Consider the following 18,881-nt stretch of genomic DNA (forward strand, 5'->3'; position numbering starts at 1 on the left):
AGATTATTGTATTATGACATGAACAGTTGAGTTAGAGTTCTAAGTAGTGATTTTTTTTTTTTTTTTTTACTGGATGAGGAAGAATAATAATATTGCAAACTACGTTGAGATTTTAGTCTTCCAGCTTTGGTTATGTAATAACTTTTATAGGAAAGCACCTAACTTTTGAAATTTAATCTTGGGAGAATTGGCTTCTGCACTTTGTATTTTTAAATCACATATCTGTTTATTCTTAAATGTCTTAAAATATGTAGAGAAAATGTCACAATTGGGTTCTTAAAAACTTAATAAAAGTTTCTTAAAAATATTGAGGTTATTTGTTTTATTTGTGGAAACCAAATGAAGTTCAGAATTACTTTGCTATTTAAGTTAGTATTCTCAAAGTTTGATAAGATATTGGTGATCCTAAATAATTTTTTTTTAAAGATTTATTTATTTATTCATACAGAACTGGGGTACAGGCCAGAGTTGCAGGGGCAGTGAGAGGATTCACCAGAGACAGAGTGAGGAGCAGAACAGGCAGATCGACGAAGTACACTGCTGAGGGGAGCAGCGGGCGGGTCAGGAGAGGTCTGCCACGCCATGTGGTCACCTCCGGGGCAGGCGGGGATCGAACTCATGCGGAAGTGGCTTTAGCTTCTCAGTGCAGTGCTTTAACCCGCTGCGCCACCAGGGAGGGCCGATCCTAAATAATTTTTAAACATCAACTTGAACTTGTAGTTGAAGCATTTATTTGAATTATTTAAAAAAAATCCTAATTTACAAACTGTAAATTAAATAGAAGCATTTCTTAAAATAGGAGAAAATTCCCTGGTGGCGCAACGGGTTAAAGCACAGCACTGAGAAATCTGAAGCCACTTCCACATGAGTTCGATTCCCGCCTGCCCCGGAGGTGACCACATGGCGAGGCAGACCTCTCCTGACCCGCCCGCTGCTCCCCTCAGCAGTGTACTTCGTTGATCTGCCTGTTCTGCTCCCTGCTCTGTTCCTGGTGAATCCTCTCACCTTCCACATCTCTGGCCTGTGCCCCAGTTCTGTATGAATAGATAAATAAAATAAATCTTAAAAAAAAAAAATAGGAGAAAATTTCTTTTATCCAAGAAAAGGAAGGGTTTTTTATTTAAAAAAAAAAATGCATATTTGCTGTAATTAAGTGATGAAACCACTCTATTTAAAAAAAAAAAAAAGATGAAAGGCTAAAGCCTTAAAAATGGCTCTCTATAGGGGAGGGAAGTAGTAGTAGGGTACAGGCAATGTAGAAATTATATATGCTTTTCTTTTCACAATTTTCCCTTTAAAAAAAAATAATTTACTCTTAATTGTAAAAGGTCTCCCCAGCAGGTATTGCCACTGTAGTGTACCTGCTGCCAAGTCATCTATCACCATAGTCGAGTATGCTTCCTTCCTTCCCTCCCTCTTTTTCCTGCCTTTTCTCTAAGCCCTCCTCTTGAATACTTCAGTTCTGCAATCAGTTTTTAAGGGTTGTCTTTTCCTGGCTTAGTCTTGTTTCTCCTGTCAACATTGTAGTGACACCATCTGGTACTTATTTCTCTTTCTGACTCTACTTAGCATCCCTTCCAGACCCATCCATGTTGCTACAGAGGCATGAGTTTTATCTTTATTTCTGATTAATATTCCATTGTGACTGTGTACCATATCTTCTTGATCCACTCATCCAAATATGGGAAAATTTTGCACACATAAACTTTCTTAAGTGCTCTTCACAAGCTATAAAATTTTGAAAATTTGTAAGATGAAAGAAGCTAAGATGTGCTTTTTGCTCCCAAACCACATCCAGAATCTTTATTAGAATAATACTATTATGATTTAATTAGGAATGATATTGACTACAATTATTGAAGACATTTACAGAAAGAGAAATCATTAATTAAGGGAAAACTTTTAGGAAAGAATGGGAGTTGGTATTGGAGTTTAAAATTAGTAGACTTTTCTATAATCTTATTTTCTAGATTTCATTTCTGTACCATTTTCCTTTCCTTTTGTGTTACTGTTTTAGAAGGAAAATCATCATTAAGTAAGTGTATTCTTTCTGTATTTTACCTTTTTTTATATTTCTTCTTTACCATGCTGTACCATGTTAATTTTGTTTTTTCTTCATTAAAATTTTTTGTAAAAGTCTTTATTTGCTAAATGGTTCACTACAAATAGATAGCTAAAAACAAATTTGCTTAAGTTTAATCCAATATTTTTTATTAGCAAGTGTGTAGTTTCCAGGCTTTGTTAACATTTTGTATGGGAAGGAAACTAGGAGAGTCTCTTGGCTCCTGAATTGTGTCACAGAATCTTGAGTTGATTCATGTTTGCTTTTGTTTTGACTTTTGTTTTGCTTTGTTATTGTTCTCATTTTTCTCCCTTCCCCTGGGATTTTAGTTATGTTTGAAACATTAATTTCAGGAAATTTAGAGGTAACTATAGCAGCATTTAAATTTCATGATTGTTTGCTACTTCAGACTACTTTTTGGAAAAATGGAATGCTTTCCCTGTTTTTCAGGTTTATGTGCTTTTTATTTTGATAATTTATAAGATATATTTAACTGGTATTTTGTGATTATTCTTACGGTTAGGTAACAGATAAATTAATTAGCTCCTTCTTCCTATCCCCGCTCTGATTTTCTTAGAGATGTATTATACTGGTATTGGAATAATATGGAAGTTAATATTATGGGCACTTGGTCCAGGCTGTATAGTTTTTAAGTTCTTGACTGCTCTGAGTTTATTAAATGTGCCTATTTCCTCACCTATAAAATGGGGCTCTAATCATAATATAGTGTTGCCATGAGGATTATATGAATTAATTTCTGTAAAACATTTAAAAGAGTGTGTCTAGTTTGTAGGAACCATTCCAACTATGCTTGCCTTACTTTTTCCTAGTTCTGTGAAACTTCATGCAAGTAGTGTTCTAGGTAGGAGTGGAAGCTGGGTGTTCCAATTCCAATCAAGAGGAAGCAATGCTATTTTATTTGTCAGTAGGTTGTACAGTTGTACAGTCTTTTCCAAGATAAAGTTTTCAAACTACAAAATGCAGTAAAAATAGCTTATCAGTAGTAGTAATAAAAAAAATCAATACATATGAACCTATTGCTTTACTAGATAGGGGGAATACTAAAGTAGACATAGACTTTTTGAATGGAGCCATAGACTAATCCCAAAAAAGACAAAAAATACCCTTGAAGCATTGTTATTTGAAGAAAGAAATGTAGAAAATTTAATGAATTATATAGGAGGGTCATCCATCCTTTTAACAGGGTAGAGAAAAAGGTAGATAATTTTGAAAAGTTCTATAGGTGAGATGTCAAGGATTATTCTGAATATTCATCAGATAATAAAATATTCATAAGAGTAATATCTGTATTGTTACTGTTTAGACAGTAAATCTTAAATCTTCCATTGAGTCATAGAACATTATAAGGAATTAATTGATATTACCTTAAGTTTATTAACAATACTTTTCATCTCCCAGGGTAAACAATATACTTTTTTAAATTGACTTTTAACTTTATTTTTTATTATAAAAGAAATAGCTGCTTTTCATAAATAAATTTGAAGAGTAGAAAGTATAAACATTTTTCCTTTTCCCCTTAACATTCTCCCTTCCCTTGAAAATAAATCAATAAAATCTGTAAGTATACATGTACTTACGTCACACCTCGTTTTGAATACTAAATCCATTCTGCCTACTGTACATTCAAGACATTCTGCAACATATCTGAAACCTGTTATTTTTTAAATTTTATCAAAATGTTCTAAACTCTTAAAATGGTTATTTTTCTGCATCCTTTCATGCTTGATGCTTACCTTACTCCATGAATTGTTTATACCTATTGTGTCCTTCCCATGCAGTCTAATACTTCTTATCCAAAATTCTTTGTACATTTAAAAATCTTTACAAATAATTTTTCCTGGGTTAAGCTTTTCTTCTTCCCACCATCACCTCTCACTGAGTGTTGAAGGTAATTATTTTTAAAGATTGATTTATTTACACATATAGAACTGGGGTATAGGCCAGAGGTGCGGGGGATGAAAGGATTCACCAGAGATGGAGTGGGGAGCAGAACAGGCAGATGGAATGAAATATGTGGCTGATTGAAGCAGTGGGCAGGGTCAGGAGAGGTCAGAAGTGCCAGTGCGGTCACCCCTCTGGTGGGGGATCGAACTTGTGATGCAGTGGTTGCAATAGCTTCATAGTGCTGTACTTTAACCCGTTGTGCCAGGGAGGGCCCTGAATATAATTTTTTAATCTATAAATTGTTATATTTTGTGTCTTTTCAACACGAAGACTTTTCTACTGTGCACACATTATTATATGTTTAGTTTTGTGTGCCCTGGACCATACTCATGGTTCTTTTAGAGCAGTATTTGTGTTTGAACGATGTAATCCTTAAGTACCTATTTATAAGGCTATTGTAAGATACCAGTTTAGTGAATAATTGTATTTTAGACAACATAAATGATTAATTAAGGTAACATTGATTAACACATTGTATATGTTTTAGGGTATAGGCTCAGGACACTTTGAAAGTTACCACCTTAGACCTGTCACCATACAGCCTAATTTATTTATCTACCTTGAACTATCCAGACATCCATGGAATAAATCCCACTTGGTCTTCATAAATACCATAAATGATTACTTTTAGAAATACTGATTTTAAGCTGTGTTGGGGAGAAGTTCAGGAGAAATGTAGTTGTAGAACTTACTTTATAATTAATGATTTTGAATAAATCTCTGAGATATTGGTTTCTTTTACACAACAAAGATTATGATAACTTGATCCATCAGTTTTATTTTTCAAGATTTATTTATTTATGTAGACAAAAACTGGGTACAGGCCAGAAAGGTAGGGAGCGGTGGTGCTGAGAGAATTCACCAGAGACAGATTGAGGAACAGAACAGGCAGATCAACTGAAAAACACTGCTGAGGGTAGCAGCAGGTGAAACAAGGAGTGTTCTGCTGTGCCTTGTGAGTTGCTCCCTGTCCAGGGGTCAAACTCATGTTGCAGTAGCAAGAAAGGATAGCCTTACAGTGTTGCGCTTTAAATTAAACCCTTGTGCCACCAGGGAGATCCTGATTAACCAATTTTTACATTAATACTAAAATCTATAAAAGCTAAAAATTTAAGAACAAGGTTATAGACATGTAAACACATGTGTCATATATATTTTTTAAGATTTATATTTTATTACTTATGCATACAGAACTGGAGTGCAGGCCAGAGGTCTACAGTGCCATGAGGGCTAACTCCTTGGCTGGGGATCAAGCTCCAGCTTCGATGGCTGCCAGTAGCTTCATAGTGCTGAGACTTCACCCTTGTGCCACCAGAGAGGCACCTGTCAAATATATTAAAAGGATGGAATGTTAGAAACAATTCTTTGCCTTTTATGAAGGAAATTTGCCACTGTGTAGATTTGCTGAACATGATTTAACATATATGTAAATAGTAATCAAAAAACTTTATTTTTCAGAGAATGCTGAGTCTGTTGATCTTAAACAGTTTTTTGATCAACATTTTTCACATATATACTACGTGTTCTTTGAGAATTTTGTGACTATAGAAGCTAGTCTTAAACAGAAAGGTAAGATGTTAAAATTGATCTTGGCTTATGTTTATGTTTTAACTTGCCATAGATATTAATTTTAAAATAGAGCTATGCCCATTGGAATTTTGATAACATAGCTTTTAGACACTTCTATCACATTATAGGTAGCAGTACTGTCATTGCTACTTAAGAAGGCTTATAAGATTGTTTTTTCTATTGTCCAGTTTTTCTGTTCTGTCACTGATTTGCTCTGCCCTGAGGGCCTGTGTCAGGCCCATAGTGTCAGACTTTTCTGTTTAACTAGGGAATCACAGAAAAAACTTAAGTGTTTGAAATATTCTAAGTGGCTAACAATGAGGACAGATATGATGTAAGTTAAATATATTTTCCTGTTAAAATATTTCAGGTCACAAGTCTCAAAGGGAGGAATTGGATGCTATACTTTTTATTTTTGAGGTAAGTACCAATTTATCTCATTCCCCCTCTGAAAAATTTCTTAGAACATACAAAGGAATATATTGAAATTCTAAAACATACAATAAAACCCTGTGATTATTCTCCTTTTCCAAGAACCTCCTCCTCTACTGGTGTTTGCATGAACTGTTTATGGCAAAAACATTAAAGTAGAGATGTGTTTGAGAAAGAATAAATGTATCCACTGAGAAAGTGATGCCCGTATGTGTGGTTATTTGCTCTATGACTCAAAAGCACTATAATAATTCCTGGAAAGTGTTCCTTTATACACTCATGCTTGCCCTACATTCAGAAAACCGAGGTGACTTGGTTAATAGAAACTCTTTCAGGATATTCTGTCTCCTAAAAAGTATTTGTTTTTTCATACATAGTAGATACTGATCAGTTATTCTTTGCACAGAAATACATTTGTACTTAATGATCCACTGCATTTTATATAGTTGTTATGTGATGTTAAACAGAAGATTTTCATCTTTTTGAAAAAATATTTAACCTGGTTGTTTATATTTTTCTACTAATGATGGGGGGGATAATAATATCTCACCTCTATCATTAGAGAGTAGTGATGATGAAATATTTTTAGTGCTTTCCTTTTTCTAGAATAAAAAAAATCATAATGTCTTGTTATAATAGGATGCAGGATTTGTTTTGTATGCAGTTAAGCATTCATATAATTTCTTCACCTTTATATTAATTGCATCAAAATAAATAGACATTTATATCTTTATAGGGATTAAGTCTAAATATATGTCATAACTTAAGGATGCTGTTGAGTAGTTCACAGATTTTTTTTGACTTTTTAAATTTTATTTTCACAACAAAATAAAAATAAACACAGGTAAAGAAGTTTTATCTCATATGGGACCATCTGTGAAGAACTATGTAATTTCCTCATTATCCTTTTGGATGGCAAAGATCCATAAAGATCATAGCAAGCTAAAGGGGAGTATAAAACATGCATTCCATTCTTTGTAACCAAGTAGTATAAAAGTACAAATTTTGGAAATAGGCATATTGAGGTTAAAATCTCTGCTCTTCCACTTTCTAACCCAAGCATATTACTTAACTTGTCCCTCATTTGTTGAATGAGTTTAATAAACTCTCCTTTTATGATAGTTTTCAAGGATTAATGATATTCCATTATAGAAAATATCTAGTTTAGTGTTTATGAGCTTTCAGTAATAAAGAAGTGAGAGGAATAACAGCTATACACAAATATCATTCAGCAGGCAGAAACCATTTAGCTGTAGGTAGGTAAGGCACCCATTCATCTACAGTATGTGTACTGTACTGCACTGCATATGTACAGTATATGTTTTTTGGAACATTAGAAAAAGTGTTTATTTTCAATTAATGGAAGCCTATTTTTGTTTTAACCCTAGGACTTCTGAATTTTAAAATTTTGATCTCATAACTATAACTGTCATAATATGTAAATACCTTTAGGTTCATTTGAATTAACTAGTACAGTACAAATACTGAAGGAATTTTTGTGAGCCAAAAATATTCCCTTCTCCACAAAAAAATATTTCCTTTAGGTTTATCAAAATAGGAGAAAGAAAATGTCACATATATTAATATCTGAGATATTTTATATGTATCAATAATATGCACAAGTATACATTCTAAGATATTTCTGAACATTTTGAAATATATTAGATATTAGATTTTAAATTAGATATTATATTAGATATTAAAGAGAAATATGCTTATTCTTCATGTCATTATAAAAGATTAATTTCATCAATTTCCTGTTCCCACATATTCATTAATATTACTTGTTGTACTTTGGAGTTCTCAAATACTGAGCAGTATGCCATTGCTAAAATAATGGCAATACTACTAGACTTTTGTATTTATATTTTTTACTTGAATTCATAAAGGCTTACTGTAAGCTCTATAATTTTCCACATTGTACAGGATGTGAATTCACTACTTGCTGTTTATTTTTTGTTTTAGAAAATTTTACAACTTCTTCCAGAAAGAATTCATCAGCGATGGCAGTTTCACAGTATTGGTGAGTAATTTGAAAGTATTTAATCTTTGAAATAAAGATAGTATATATAAATGCTCTTTAATGGGTTTGTAATTATTTGAAATGAGTTCATAGTTTGTTTCAGTAAAAGTAAAGTAAGGAATGCAGGACTAGATTGACTGGGAAAATAAGATTAAAATATAAATGGAGGATTTCTAGTCAAAATGTCAAAGTAAATTTTTTTGACACACCTATTCCTTTACTCTGAATGTATTAGCAATGATGGTAAAACTAAAACCAAAAATTAAAGTAGACTTAATGTTAACCTCTCTGTGAATCATAAATCGAAGTCATGGGCTATAGGTTTCAAAGTAAACAATGTCTGCTTGCTTTAAAAAATGGGGAGAACTGGAGTTAAGACTTGCTTGAAGAGTGAAAGCAGGACTTCCCAGTTCATGAAATGAAGCTGAGGTAGAAAAGCCAAGCAAAGAAATGGCTGTGGATTACTGTCAGACATCAGCTAGGCAGTAGGTCATAAATTTTCTGATATCATTATCTACACCATTGATACTTGCTGGCTTTGAGTCTGGTTACAGAACAAGAACAGTGTCACCACAGGATTCTGTGGCAGTTTTTAAAAGATATCTCCCCTCCCCTCCATTAAAAAAAGGAATCTCCATAGTTGCTGGCTTTGGTTCATTGTCTCTAATATGTTACAGCTCTTGATTCTCATGATCCTTCTCATAGAAAATATACAGCCACCAGATCTACATTGGTGCAACAGTGTTATATGCCTTACATTCAGGTTTTTTTTTTTTTTTTGAAGTGGGGATTCCTGCGATTCTTTTTCTTGAAGATTTATTTATTTATGCATGTGAATTGGGGTACAAGCCAGAGGTGCAGGGGCAGTGAGAGGATTCACCAGAGACAGAGTGGGGAGCAGAACAGGCAGATGTACTGAAATATACTGCTAAGGGGAGCAGTGGACCAAACAGGAGAGTCTCTGTGCCATATGGGTCAGCTCCCTTGCTGGGGATTGAACTCAGACAGCTTTACTGTGGAGGGTTGTGGAAGTGGCTGCGCTGAGTCGTAACCCCTAGGCAACCAAGGAGCCCCTGTTCATTCAGTTTCTTAATGGGTTTTATAATCCTTTCGTTCCTATAGCACAGTAGTGGCATCGCTTTCATGTTTTGATTTTGCTAATTTGTGTCTTTTCTGTTATTTTATAAAATAGTTTAGGCAGGCATTTGTCATTAGTGTTAATTTTAAAGAATTATATGTGGTATTGTTAATTTTCACTATTTTTGTGTTTCCTATTTCATTGATTTCTAGCTTTTTTTTTAAGTATTTCATTCACTGGGTTTAATTTGGTCATTACTTCTAGTTTCTTAAGATGGAAGCTTAGGGTATTAATTTGATAGGTTTCTTTTTTTTTCTGATGTTAGCATTAATTTAAGGCACTAAATTTCCCTCTTGTTTACCTTTTTTTCATATGTGCATTTTTATATGTTTTACATGTTGTGTTTTCATTTTCAATCAACTGAAAATGTCTTTTAATGTCTTTTAAGTTTCTTTACCCCATAGTTTTTTTTAATTTTCAAATATCTTATGTTACCACAATTTCTTTCTGTTGTGATTTGTGATATAATTACTTTCTACATGAAATACATCAAATATATGGTTTTAACTTTGTTGAAGGTTTTGAGACAATTTGTGACCCAAAATATCATCTTTACAGATGATCCATTATGCTTGAGAATAGGTAACCTGTAGTTGCATCATATACTTTTAAGATCCAGAGTGGGAGTTCACTGAAATTAGTATTCGAATTTATAGTTTATTTTATAACCTTTACATATAGCTAGAATTTGAAAGTTATCCATTTCTAAGATAATCTGAGTCATATGAGGATTTGCATTTTAAACATGGTGTAGGAACTGCAGTAATATTGGCCACATGCATAGATTACACATCCAGTGTGTATACCTATTTACAGAATCTACCCTGAGAATAGAACATGTCAGGCTGAGGTTCTCTTCTTAATTAGCTTTGAAAATTACTAATATTCTCCAATTTTTTAAAAATTGCCTCCTTGCCTTTATCTAATGAGTTCCTTTTATCAACTGGAGTCCATTTTAGGTCATTATTTTGACTGAGAGTGTTTTTTTTTTTTTTTTTAATTGAAGTACCTCTGTTGCTTTACATTGTTAGTGTTATTTAAATCTTGGCTCTCTCCCAGTGCCCCACAGTAGATGCACCATAGCTTCACCACCACCAAAGCATGCATAGTCCATTGTATTAAGGTGATTTTAAAAGTAACAGTGCACCAAAAAGAAAGAAACAGTGCACATTATGGGTCTGGACCTGGTATTTAAGAGCGGTTTAATGCAATTTAATGCATATTTTAGTTCTTCCATTTCATAAGCACTATCAAAATAAAACTTAGTAACCTTTACCTAATGACAGACTCATGTTTAAAATGGTTTTTATTGTAAAATAATACAGATTCTTAGGAAGTTGCTAAGATAGTACAGGGAGATCTGTGTGCTCTTCACCCCAGAGTCCCTAGTGCTTCATCTGACACAATTACATGAAAATATCAAAAGCAGGAAAAACTTGGTCAACCTGATTTTAAAAAAAGTTTGCAATTCAGAGTTCATTAGAATTACTCTATTTTTCTTGACATAATAGTGATAGTTGCTAATTTTTACTCCAGAACCCTCTGGGGGTTCATTTCCATTCCCCTTCTTAAGTATTGAAGCAGGAAAGTTACTGATTCTTAAACATAGGGTTTGCCTTCATGAACATTAGGAGGTTACCAAACATGAACCAAGTACATCAAATCATGAACTAACTAATTTTCAGACTGTGAACTACTGGACAAAGCATACTACGTTGGAAAAAGTCTCTAAATGGGGCTAGACCACATTAACCTCTTAAAAACCTACCTTGAAAAGTATTCCATGTGGGCCCTCCCTGGTGGCGCAGTGGGTTAAAGCACAGCACTAAGAAGCTTAAAGCCACTTCAGCATGAGTTTAATCCCCACCCTGGAGGTGACCCACATGGTGTGGCAGACCTCTCCTGACCCGCTCGCTGCTCCCCTCAGCAGTGTACTTCGTCCATCTGCCTGTATTGATCCCTACTCTGTCTCTGGTGAATCCTCTCACCACCCTTGCACCTGTGGCCTGTACCCCAGTTCTGTATGCATAAATAAATCTTTTTTTTTAAAAAAAGTATTCCATGGAGATTGTGTTTGTTTTCTTTTGTGCAACTTTCATTCCAAAGTCAAATTTTTATAAGGGGTTTAATGGAGAGAGCAGTTTAGGCTCATAAATTTATGGTCATTATTTTAAATTATATATTGCAGTATCTATGACAGATGAATCTGTGTATTATTAACTAGTGAGAAATATTTTGTAATTTCATTTATTCAGTGAGTTAATGGTTAGAAAAAAGATTTGAAACAGTTCCCACCAGTGAATCAGGAATTTTCATTTCCATCCACAGCCTACTTTGTTTTCTCTGTCACCTATTAAAATAAGCCTCCAAAAAAAAATATACAAAATCAAATTGATGTATGGTAATGAAATGGTTATTGGAGACCATGAAATTTTATGCAATATTCATAGATTGAGAATATAATGATAACAGTTCTCATCCAGAATTTCTATAGGAGCTTTTCATTGTAATAGAAATTAATTCAATATTTATATGGAAAAGCAAAACCAATGCACCTTGTAAAAATAAGAAAGGAGAGAAAGGAGGATAGTATTGTTAGGCATTTTTCATACCACTGATAGGATTTATTAAAGGTTATAATAACTAAAACAGTATTTTTATTGTGGGGTGAACAGGCAAACAGCAAAGAATGTTAACCAGCATTTGACATATGATAGAGATAGCATTTTATTTCATTATTAATCTCAGAGAATCAGTGCAACATTTAGCTTTTTTATTTGGGAAAAATACATAGAAATAAATTTCTGATTGATTTCAGGACTGACTTGTCATAAGCAACTTTAAAACTTTTTGAAAAGATTGGTTTATCTTTATAACTTTAAGATAAAAATTTTAGAGTACAGATAACAAGAAATAATGATCAGTTGACTTGAAAATTTCACACATCTATTCATTATAAAGATGACTGAGAATATATCACCAATTCATAAGAGTGACATAGTGGTAAGAATAAAGGACTCTAATATTTAAAGCAAAATTGAAAAATATGCAGAGGCTATGACTGGCAATTTACAGATGCTTGAATAATAATGAAAAGATTTCATTTCATTTCATTCTCATTAGGAAACATCAAATGAAAACATATTTAATGTTCAGGAGGTGGCAAATTTTAGAACATCTCTATTGTTTTATGTTGCCAAGAATGTGGTACCACAGCTCTCGCATATACTTCTGTTAGTAATTCTAAGTTTCTCCACTATTTTGGAGAGAATTTTCCATTATTTAGAGAAGTTAAAAGTAAGTAATTTCATTCCTATTTTTATATTCCGGAAAACCCAAATGCATACAAGAATGTAACATTTAGTTATAAATAAAGGAATGAACAAGTAACATTTATTATAACATTGTTGGTATTAGCAAAAACCTGAACTAAATTTTCTAAGATAAAGATAACTAGAAAATAAAATAGTTATACAGTGGAATCTTTTATAGCATTTATAGTGAATTAACTCTAGAACTGCACAAATCATTACTAAGTTCCAAAAACTAAAATTGAATGTGAATAACAGCTTCTAAAATGACTTATTTTGAATATCAGATTTCAGTTTTGATTTTGTAGCTTCTTTTTTACTATTCATTAAATTTTTGGCTATTATCCTATTATTAAATTGTGAGTTTATAAAAGGATATAAATAAGTAATAACAATCGGTTAGTGGCATCCTCTTGTTGCAAAATGATTAATAATGGGTTCACAGGGAGTTTCAGTGATATTTATACTATTAAAACATTGTGGATAATGAGTGCATGTAATTTTAAAAATTATAAGAAGCATGGAACTGATTTAGGTTTGTTCAAAATAAGTAGTAGACTTCTAGATGTTTGTTAATGTTACCTTTAGGATTTTACTGTAGTTTAAAATATGTCATGATTGAAAAGAAAAATTAATGTCTGAATATTTTATAAAAAGGAAACTAGTAAAATGTAAATATTTGTTAGGAGATAATAGCATTATAAATGGTTGTGTGGTTAAATGCAAATTTCCTGCAGTGGTTTTTCTTTCACTAATGATTGAGAGAATATTTAATTATATTCTTCATCTAAATGAGACACAAGATTGTTGTATTACATGAAATTTTTGGTTTGGGGTTTATTTTAATAGGATAATTCATGTTTGTTTGAAATAGGCTATGTGTTGAGAAGATGACTTATAATATGTTTCAAAATTATGGCCAAATCCCTACCAAATATGTCACCAGTATTAATTTGGAAGTTGTTGAGGACTTGTTTTAAAGTGTTCAAATCTGACCAAGAACTTGGACATTTAGAAATAATTAAACAAATATTTAAAATCATCTTTTCTTTTCAGGATTGATTTTAAAGAAACTTCTCCACACAGGAAACTCTTTGAAGGTACACTGTAGCTAAATTTTTCAATGACTTCCAAAAACCTATTCCAACTTTCCTGCATCAACTTTTTCCTAAAGAATATTGAATTGTCTTCAGTTCACTTAATTGAAGTGAATCAGTTAAAATATAGCAAGATGTTCAGTAAGTATGAAAATACATAGTAGGTTGACCAGATCGTTGAAAAATTGTGTCCTTTTGCTATTGCTCTGGTTTATTCATCAGGAATACTCTCTTTCCTAAACAAAATTATGTAATCACTTAACAAATATATTTTTTTTAATTTATCTTACCATCACTATATTTAAATATCAAAGAAAGTAGGGAATCTATATAACAATACTGGTTTTGTTTTATTATTATTTTTATTGAGGTAACAGTGGTTTACAGTGTTTGTGTTTTAGAAGTATTGGATTTCCCACTTTCGGTGTTGTTACCACAACTTACAGAATGTCCACAGTCCACAGCTCTAGCTCATTGTATGCTCTCCCCACTTCGTTCTGCCTTTCCCCTTACACTCCTTGTCTAGTAGCCTTAGTTCTGTAGTCAGCTTTCTAGGGTTTTTTGTGAGTTTGGCTTTATCTGACCCTTTGTTTGATTTCTGTGTACTTCACATATGAGGAGTTCATCTTGTAGTTGTCTCTCTTATTTCACTTACATAATCCCTTCCAGCTCCATGTTGCCGCAGATGGCAAGAGTTTATAATTTTTTGATGGTTGAGTAGTAATCCATTTTGTGTATGTGTACCTGATTTAGACATCTGTATTTGGACATTTAGCTTATTTCCATAGCTTGGCTGTTGTAAATGTTTCCTTTCAAATAAGTGTTCCTGTATTCTTCATGTAGAGGCCATTTTTAACCTTTTGAGAAATCTCCATACTGTTTTTCATAGGGTTTGGAGCAGTCTACATTCCTACCAACAATTTAAGAGGGTTCCTGTTGTTTCTGGTCTTTTGATATGGGCCATTTTCACAAGTATGAAATAGCATCTCATTATGGTGTGCATTTCCTTGACCATGAGTGGTGATGAGAATTTTTTCATAAGACTCTTGGCCATTTGTATATTTTCTTTGGAGAAGTAAAAGTTTAGCTTTTCTCTGTTCTCTATGTTCTTTGATTGGGTTGTTTTCTTTTTGTTGTGTTGTATAAGTTCTTTGTAGTACTTGGATATCTGCCCATTAGTGGGTATATGTTATACTTTCTTCCATTCAGTAGGGTGTCTTTTTGTTTTAGTTAGTTTTTTTTTTTCCCCCTGTGTGGTACCAGTTGTTTATATACTCTTGTTTTCCTTACCATTGAAGAGTAATAAAAAAAAAACAACTATGAAGTCTATGTTGTAGAATGTTTTATCTGTGTTTTCTATGTATTTTATGTTTCATGCATTCCTTCCAAGTCTTTTAGTGATTTTGAGTTAATTTTTGTGTTTAGTGAAAGATTGTGGTCTAGTTTCATTGACATTATACATGCCTGTTCAGTTTTCCCATCACTATTTATTGAAAACTCCTTGCTCAAATGTATATTCTTGGCTACTTTGTTGTAGATTGTCCACATCAGTGTGGTTCATTTCTTGGCTCTCAGATCTGTTTTGTTGGCTTGTGTGTATGTGTGTGTGTGCGTGTGTGCTCCAGTACCAAGCTATTTTGATCATTGTAGCTTTATAGTATAGTTTGAAGTATGTGCATGTTATGCTGCCAGTTTTCTTCTTTCTTCTTTTGGTCAGGATTGTTTTGGCTATTTGGTGTCTTATGTTTCCATACAAATTTTAGTAGCATTTGTTCTATTTCCTTGACAGAATGTCATTTAAACTTTGAGAGGGATTGCCTTAAATCTCTATATTCCTTTAGATAAGATCACCATTTGGACAATATTTCTCCAATTCATGAACAAGAAAAATCTTTCCAGTTCTGTTTTCTATTTGTTATAATACTCTTTTTTTTTCATTATTTACTTTCTCACTATTAAGGGTGAAACTCTTTCACTTTTATGGTAGGTGGTGCTGTAAGAAAAGAAGGGCTCATTTGTAGCTGGGTCTTCATTTAGTGGGGGTATGGTCCTGGAAGGATCCATTGTTCCTTGGCTTGTACCTGAGTTTTGCCTTGGCTTGCACCTGAGTCAGTGTTGGTGATCCCCAGGTCTCAGACCCTGTGTGCCAACAGTTTGTTGACCGGGCCCCTTGGGCAATCCCAGAGTATCCCGATGCACCCTTTCAATTGCTCCGTACTATATCTATTCCTGGGGTAACTGGGTGGCTTGACTCTTGTATTTCTGAGCTTTATTTTCTTCATTGCAGGATTTGTCCATCTGGCTCCCACAGTATTCATGCCTTTTATCTCTATTGGTTGGTTTCATGGCACTTAGCTTTGTATTATCCAAGCTCCAGTATGTACTCTGGTTTTTACTCTGTTGGTCACCACTTCCTCCACTTACTCTTTGTTCCTTTGAGTTAATATTCCTCCATGTCTCTTTAGTTAAGTGTTGGTCCCTAGAATCATGTGTTACTTTGGTATTTTCCCATTTTGCAGGATCCTCCAAATTCAGAGCTGGAATTCTCAGTTTATTATTCCTGGAGCAAAGTAGGGAATTTCTCTGATGCCATCTTCTCTGGGAGCTCTCCTCCTAGTAGCTCTTAATTTTTTTGTCCTTTTTCATTATTTCGTTGTAGTATAGTGATAAAAGCTACCAGTCCAAAGGCATCTTGGTATAGGTAAGGTAAAAGTTTCATATTGTACTGGCTATGCAGAACAAAGAATAAGACTTTTCTTTACCCTTTTGTTGGACTTAACCACCAGGGTGGCAGAAATTGAATAATGTTCACAGTGACTCTTTAATTGTGGTAATTTCTAAAGCTGCTGTGAAGTCATGCTAGTAAAGAACTCTGTGTTTTGTGTGTCAGTTTGAATTTTGCTTTATTTCCTCTCCCCTCCCCCCCAATCCTTATCCTGGAAGAGAATTTATCCCTTGATTCAAATATTTATTATTTTCTCTGTATGGGGCATTGTTCTAGAATACAGTAATAGGACAAAATTCCTGCTTTGCAGGTTAAAAACAAATAATATGTAATTAAATAATTTCAGAGAATGATGAACTTCTTGTGATAGGATTATTTTTTGCTATGGAAATTTTTGTAGAGTAAAAATTTTAAGAAAAGTAGCTAAGAAGCCAAGTATTTGCTTAAAATCCATTAATTTAGATTTATACAAATAGGATTCTATAGCTGTTAAGGATGTGATAGCCCTCTCTCTTTTCCTTTTCTCCTCTCCCTCCCTGTTCATTCTTCCTTCCTTTCTTTTGCAAATTGCTAGTCTGTAATCATCATCCAGAGGATTTTGGCTCTAGATGGAAGAATACATTTTTACTATGAATAAAAATACCTGTTTTCCATTTGATTTGATTTTAGATCAGGCGGGAAGGTGTTCGTCTTTTCTTGTTATGGTTGCAAGCTCTTCAGAATAACTGTAGCAGAGAACAGCTCTGGATGTTTTCATGTTTAATACCTGGATTTTCAGCACCACAATCCGAATATGGACCTCGAACTTTAGATAATCTTATTAATCCTCCTCTCAACATTCAAGAAAGTAAGATTCATGATATCCATCAGTATTTTTTCCATGTAGTTTGCTAAAATATCTACTTAAGTGTCTGTATATTTATTAAATGGGTAATCTGAGACTGTGTTTTAAAATGTAGGTTTTGTTATTCAGGTGTGATGAGGCAAGTATATCAAGAGATGGATGCTATTTTAAAAAAAATAGCTTTCCACTTACGGTTCCCAACAGGTATGCCACACCAGAGTGTGTGCCATACCAGGGAAATACCAGGGCCAGGTAAGGAGGGTAATGAAGGGGCTATGTATTGTGGGCAGGAGCCCTCACTGTGTTTCAGTAGGCAGGAGTATGCACAGCATGGTGAAACTTGGTATTGGCTAATTTGAATATTTTACCCAGGCTCTGGGCCATAGGATTTGTCCCTAGTTATCTGGTCTCTGGCCGTAGAGTGATTAGATCTAGGAAGAAGTTCAGTAGAGGTAGTAGTGTCAATGTGGGCTCTTGTTTGGTTTGTTTGCATGCAACCTGCTCACTTTCACAGTGGTTATTCATATATATATTAATTAGCTAGTACTGGAATAGACTTTCTCTCCATGGTCAGCAGGGCCTTTCATTTGAAATCACATGGTTAATATAGGATATTTGACATTCATCTTTTATTGTGCCTCATGTGTCACCTTTTATCCTTGAATTAAGTTTGATATACATTGAAGAACAAGTGTTTTTACTTTGTGCAGAGGGCTCAAAAAAATCCATGTCTGTGAACCTGTTTGCATGATAATTAGTGCTGAGAAACATGGTTAAGGACCTGATTTATGTTCTGGTTCTGGTTATGCTGCTTGGAGATATTTAAGAGAATTCAGTTGGTTGTAGTTTGATTTTTCTTGTATTTGTTATAATGAATGTTTCTGAGTATCTGAAAAAGTAAAAGATAGTTTTTTTCTGTTATGAGTGATCTTTTGTAATGAAGGAACTAAGATGCTAACTTTTCTTTTTCAGCAGGAAACAGTTATTTCATTCATTAAGGGCCTAGTTTAAAAGCTAGGTATGAAAATGACCTAGAATAATCAGATTGTCTACTAATGATTGTTAAATTCATTATTATTGCTTCTCATACTATGGAATTTTTATAATAGTTACATTTAATGTAAATTAAAAAAAAACACTGAGCAGTTCTTTCTCAAGTGAGATCTTTATCTTTGTGTCACATGTCCTCAGTGGTTAATGAAACAGCAAATTATGAAGGTTATTGTGATGGACTATTGGGATGACCTCAAATTTACATCAAGATTCAGTCATTAGCGTTTTCAACAATTTTATTGTATTTATGTTAAATAGTTAAATTTTACTTGGGTTACATTATTGTATTGTTTTGTATTTATATTAAACTTTGTCTTTTGCTAGCTCAAGTCACTATTGAGGAAATCACTCCTCTGGTCCCCCCACAATCAGGAGATAAAGGACAAGAAGATCTCACAAGCTATTTTTTGGAAGCACTTTTAAAATATATAGTAATTCAGGTATGTGTTATCTTTGTCACCTGCTTGTTGTCATGAGGGTAATTCATTTTGCCTTTCCTACATTTTGTTTTTGTAGGTATTTGCTTATTTTCCTAAAGGAGTTTGAAAATGTATGTTAGTATGTCCCTTCTGAAATAAAAATCTGAGGGATTAGGGAACTGTTAGAAAGAGAAAAAAATTTTTTTTTTTTAAATATAACCATATTTTTATTTTTTAATTTTC

General features: G+C 33.4%; 1 protein-coding gene across 8 annotated transcripts in view; it reads left to right on the forward strand.

Annotated features, from left to right (window-relative positions):
- Positions 1-18,881, forward strand: part of RALGAPA1 (Ral GTPase activating protein, alpha subunit 1 (catalytic)) — a 207,467-nt gene that overhangs the window by 24,509 nt on the left and 164,077 nt on the right. For all 8 annotated transcript variants that reach the window (XM_012724483.1, XM_012724485.1, XM_012724488.1 and 5 more), the window contains exons 2-7: positions 5,486-5,596; positions 5,967-6,016; positions 7,994-8,051; positions 13,557-13,600; positions 16,992-17,169; positions 18,544-18,659. In XM_012724483.1, the coding sequence (XP_012579937.1) occupies positions 5,486-5,596; positions 5,967-6,016; positions 7,994-8,051; positions 13,557-13,600; positions 16,992-17,169; positions 18,544-18,659 (557 nt within the window). The remainder of the gene's footprint in view (positions 1-5,485; positions 5,597-5,966; positions 6,017-7,993; positions 8,052-13,556; positions 13,601-16,991; positions 17,170-18,543; positions 18,660-18,881) is intronic.

This window comes from Condylura cristata, unplaced genomic scaffold, assembly GCF_000260355.1.
Source record: "Condylura cristata isolate star-nosed mole 26May11 unplaced genomic scaffold, ConCri1.0 scaffold00013, whole genome shotgun sequence".
In the NCBI taxonomy this organism is placed as follows: Eukaryota; Metazoa; Chordata; class Mammalia; order Eulipotyphla; family Talpidae; genus Condylura; species Condylura cristata.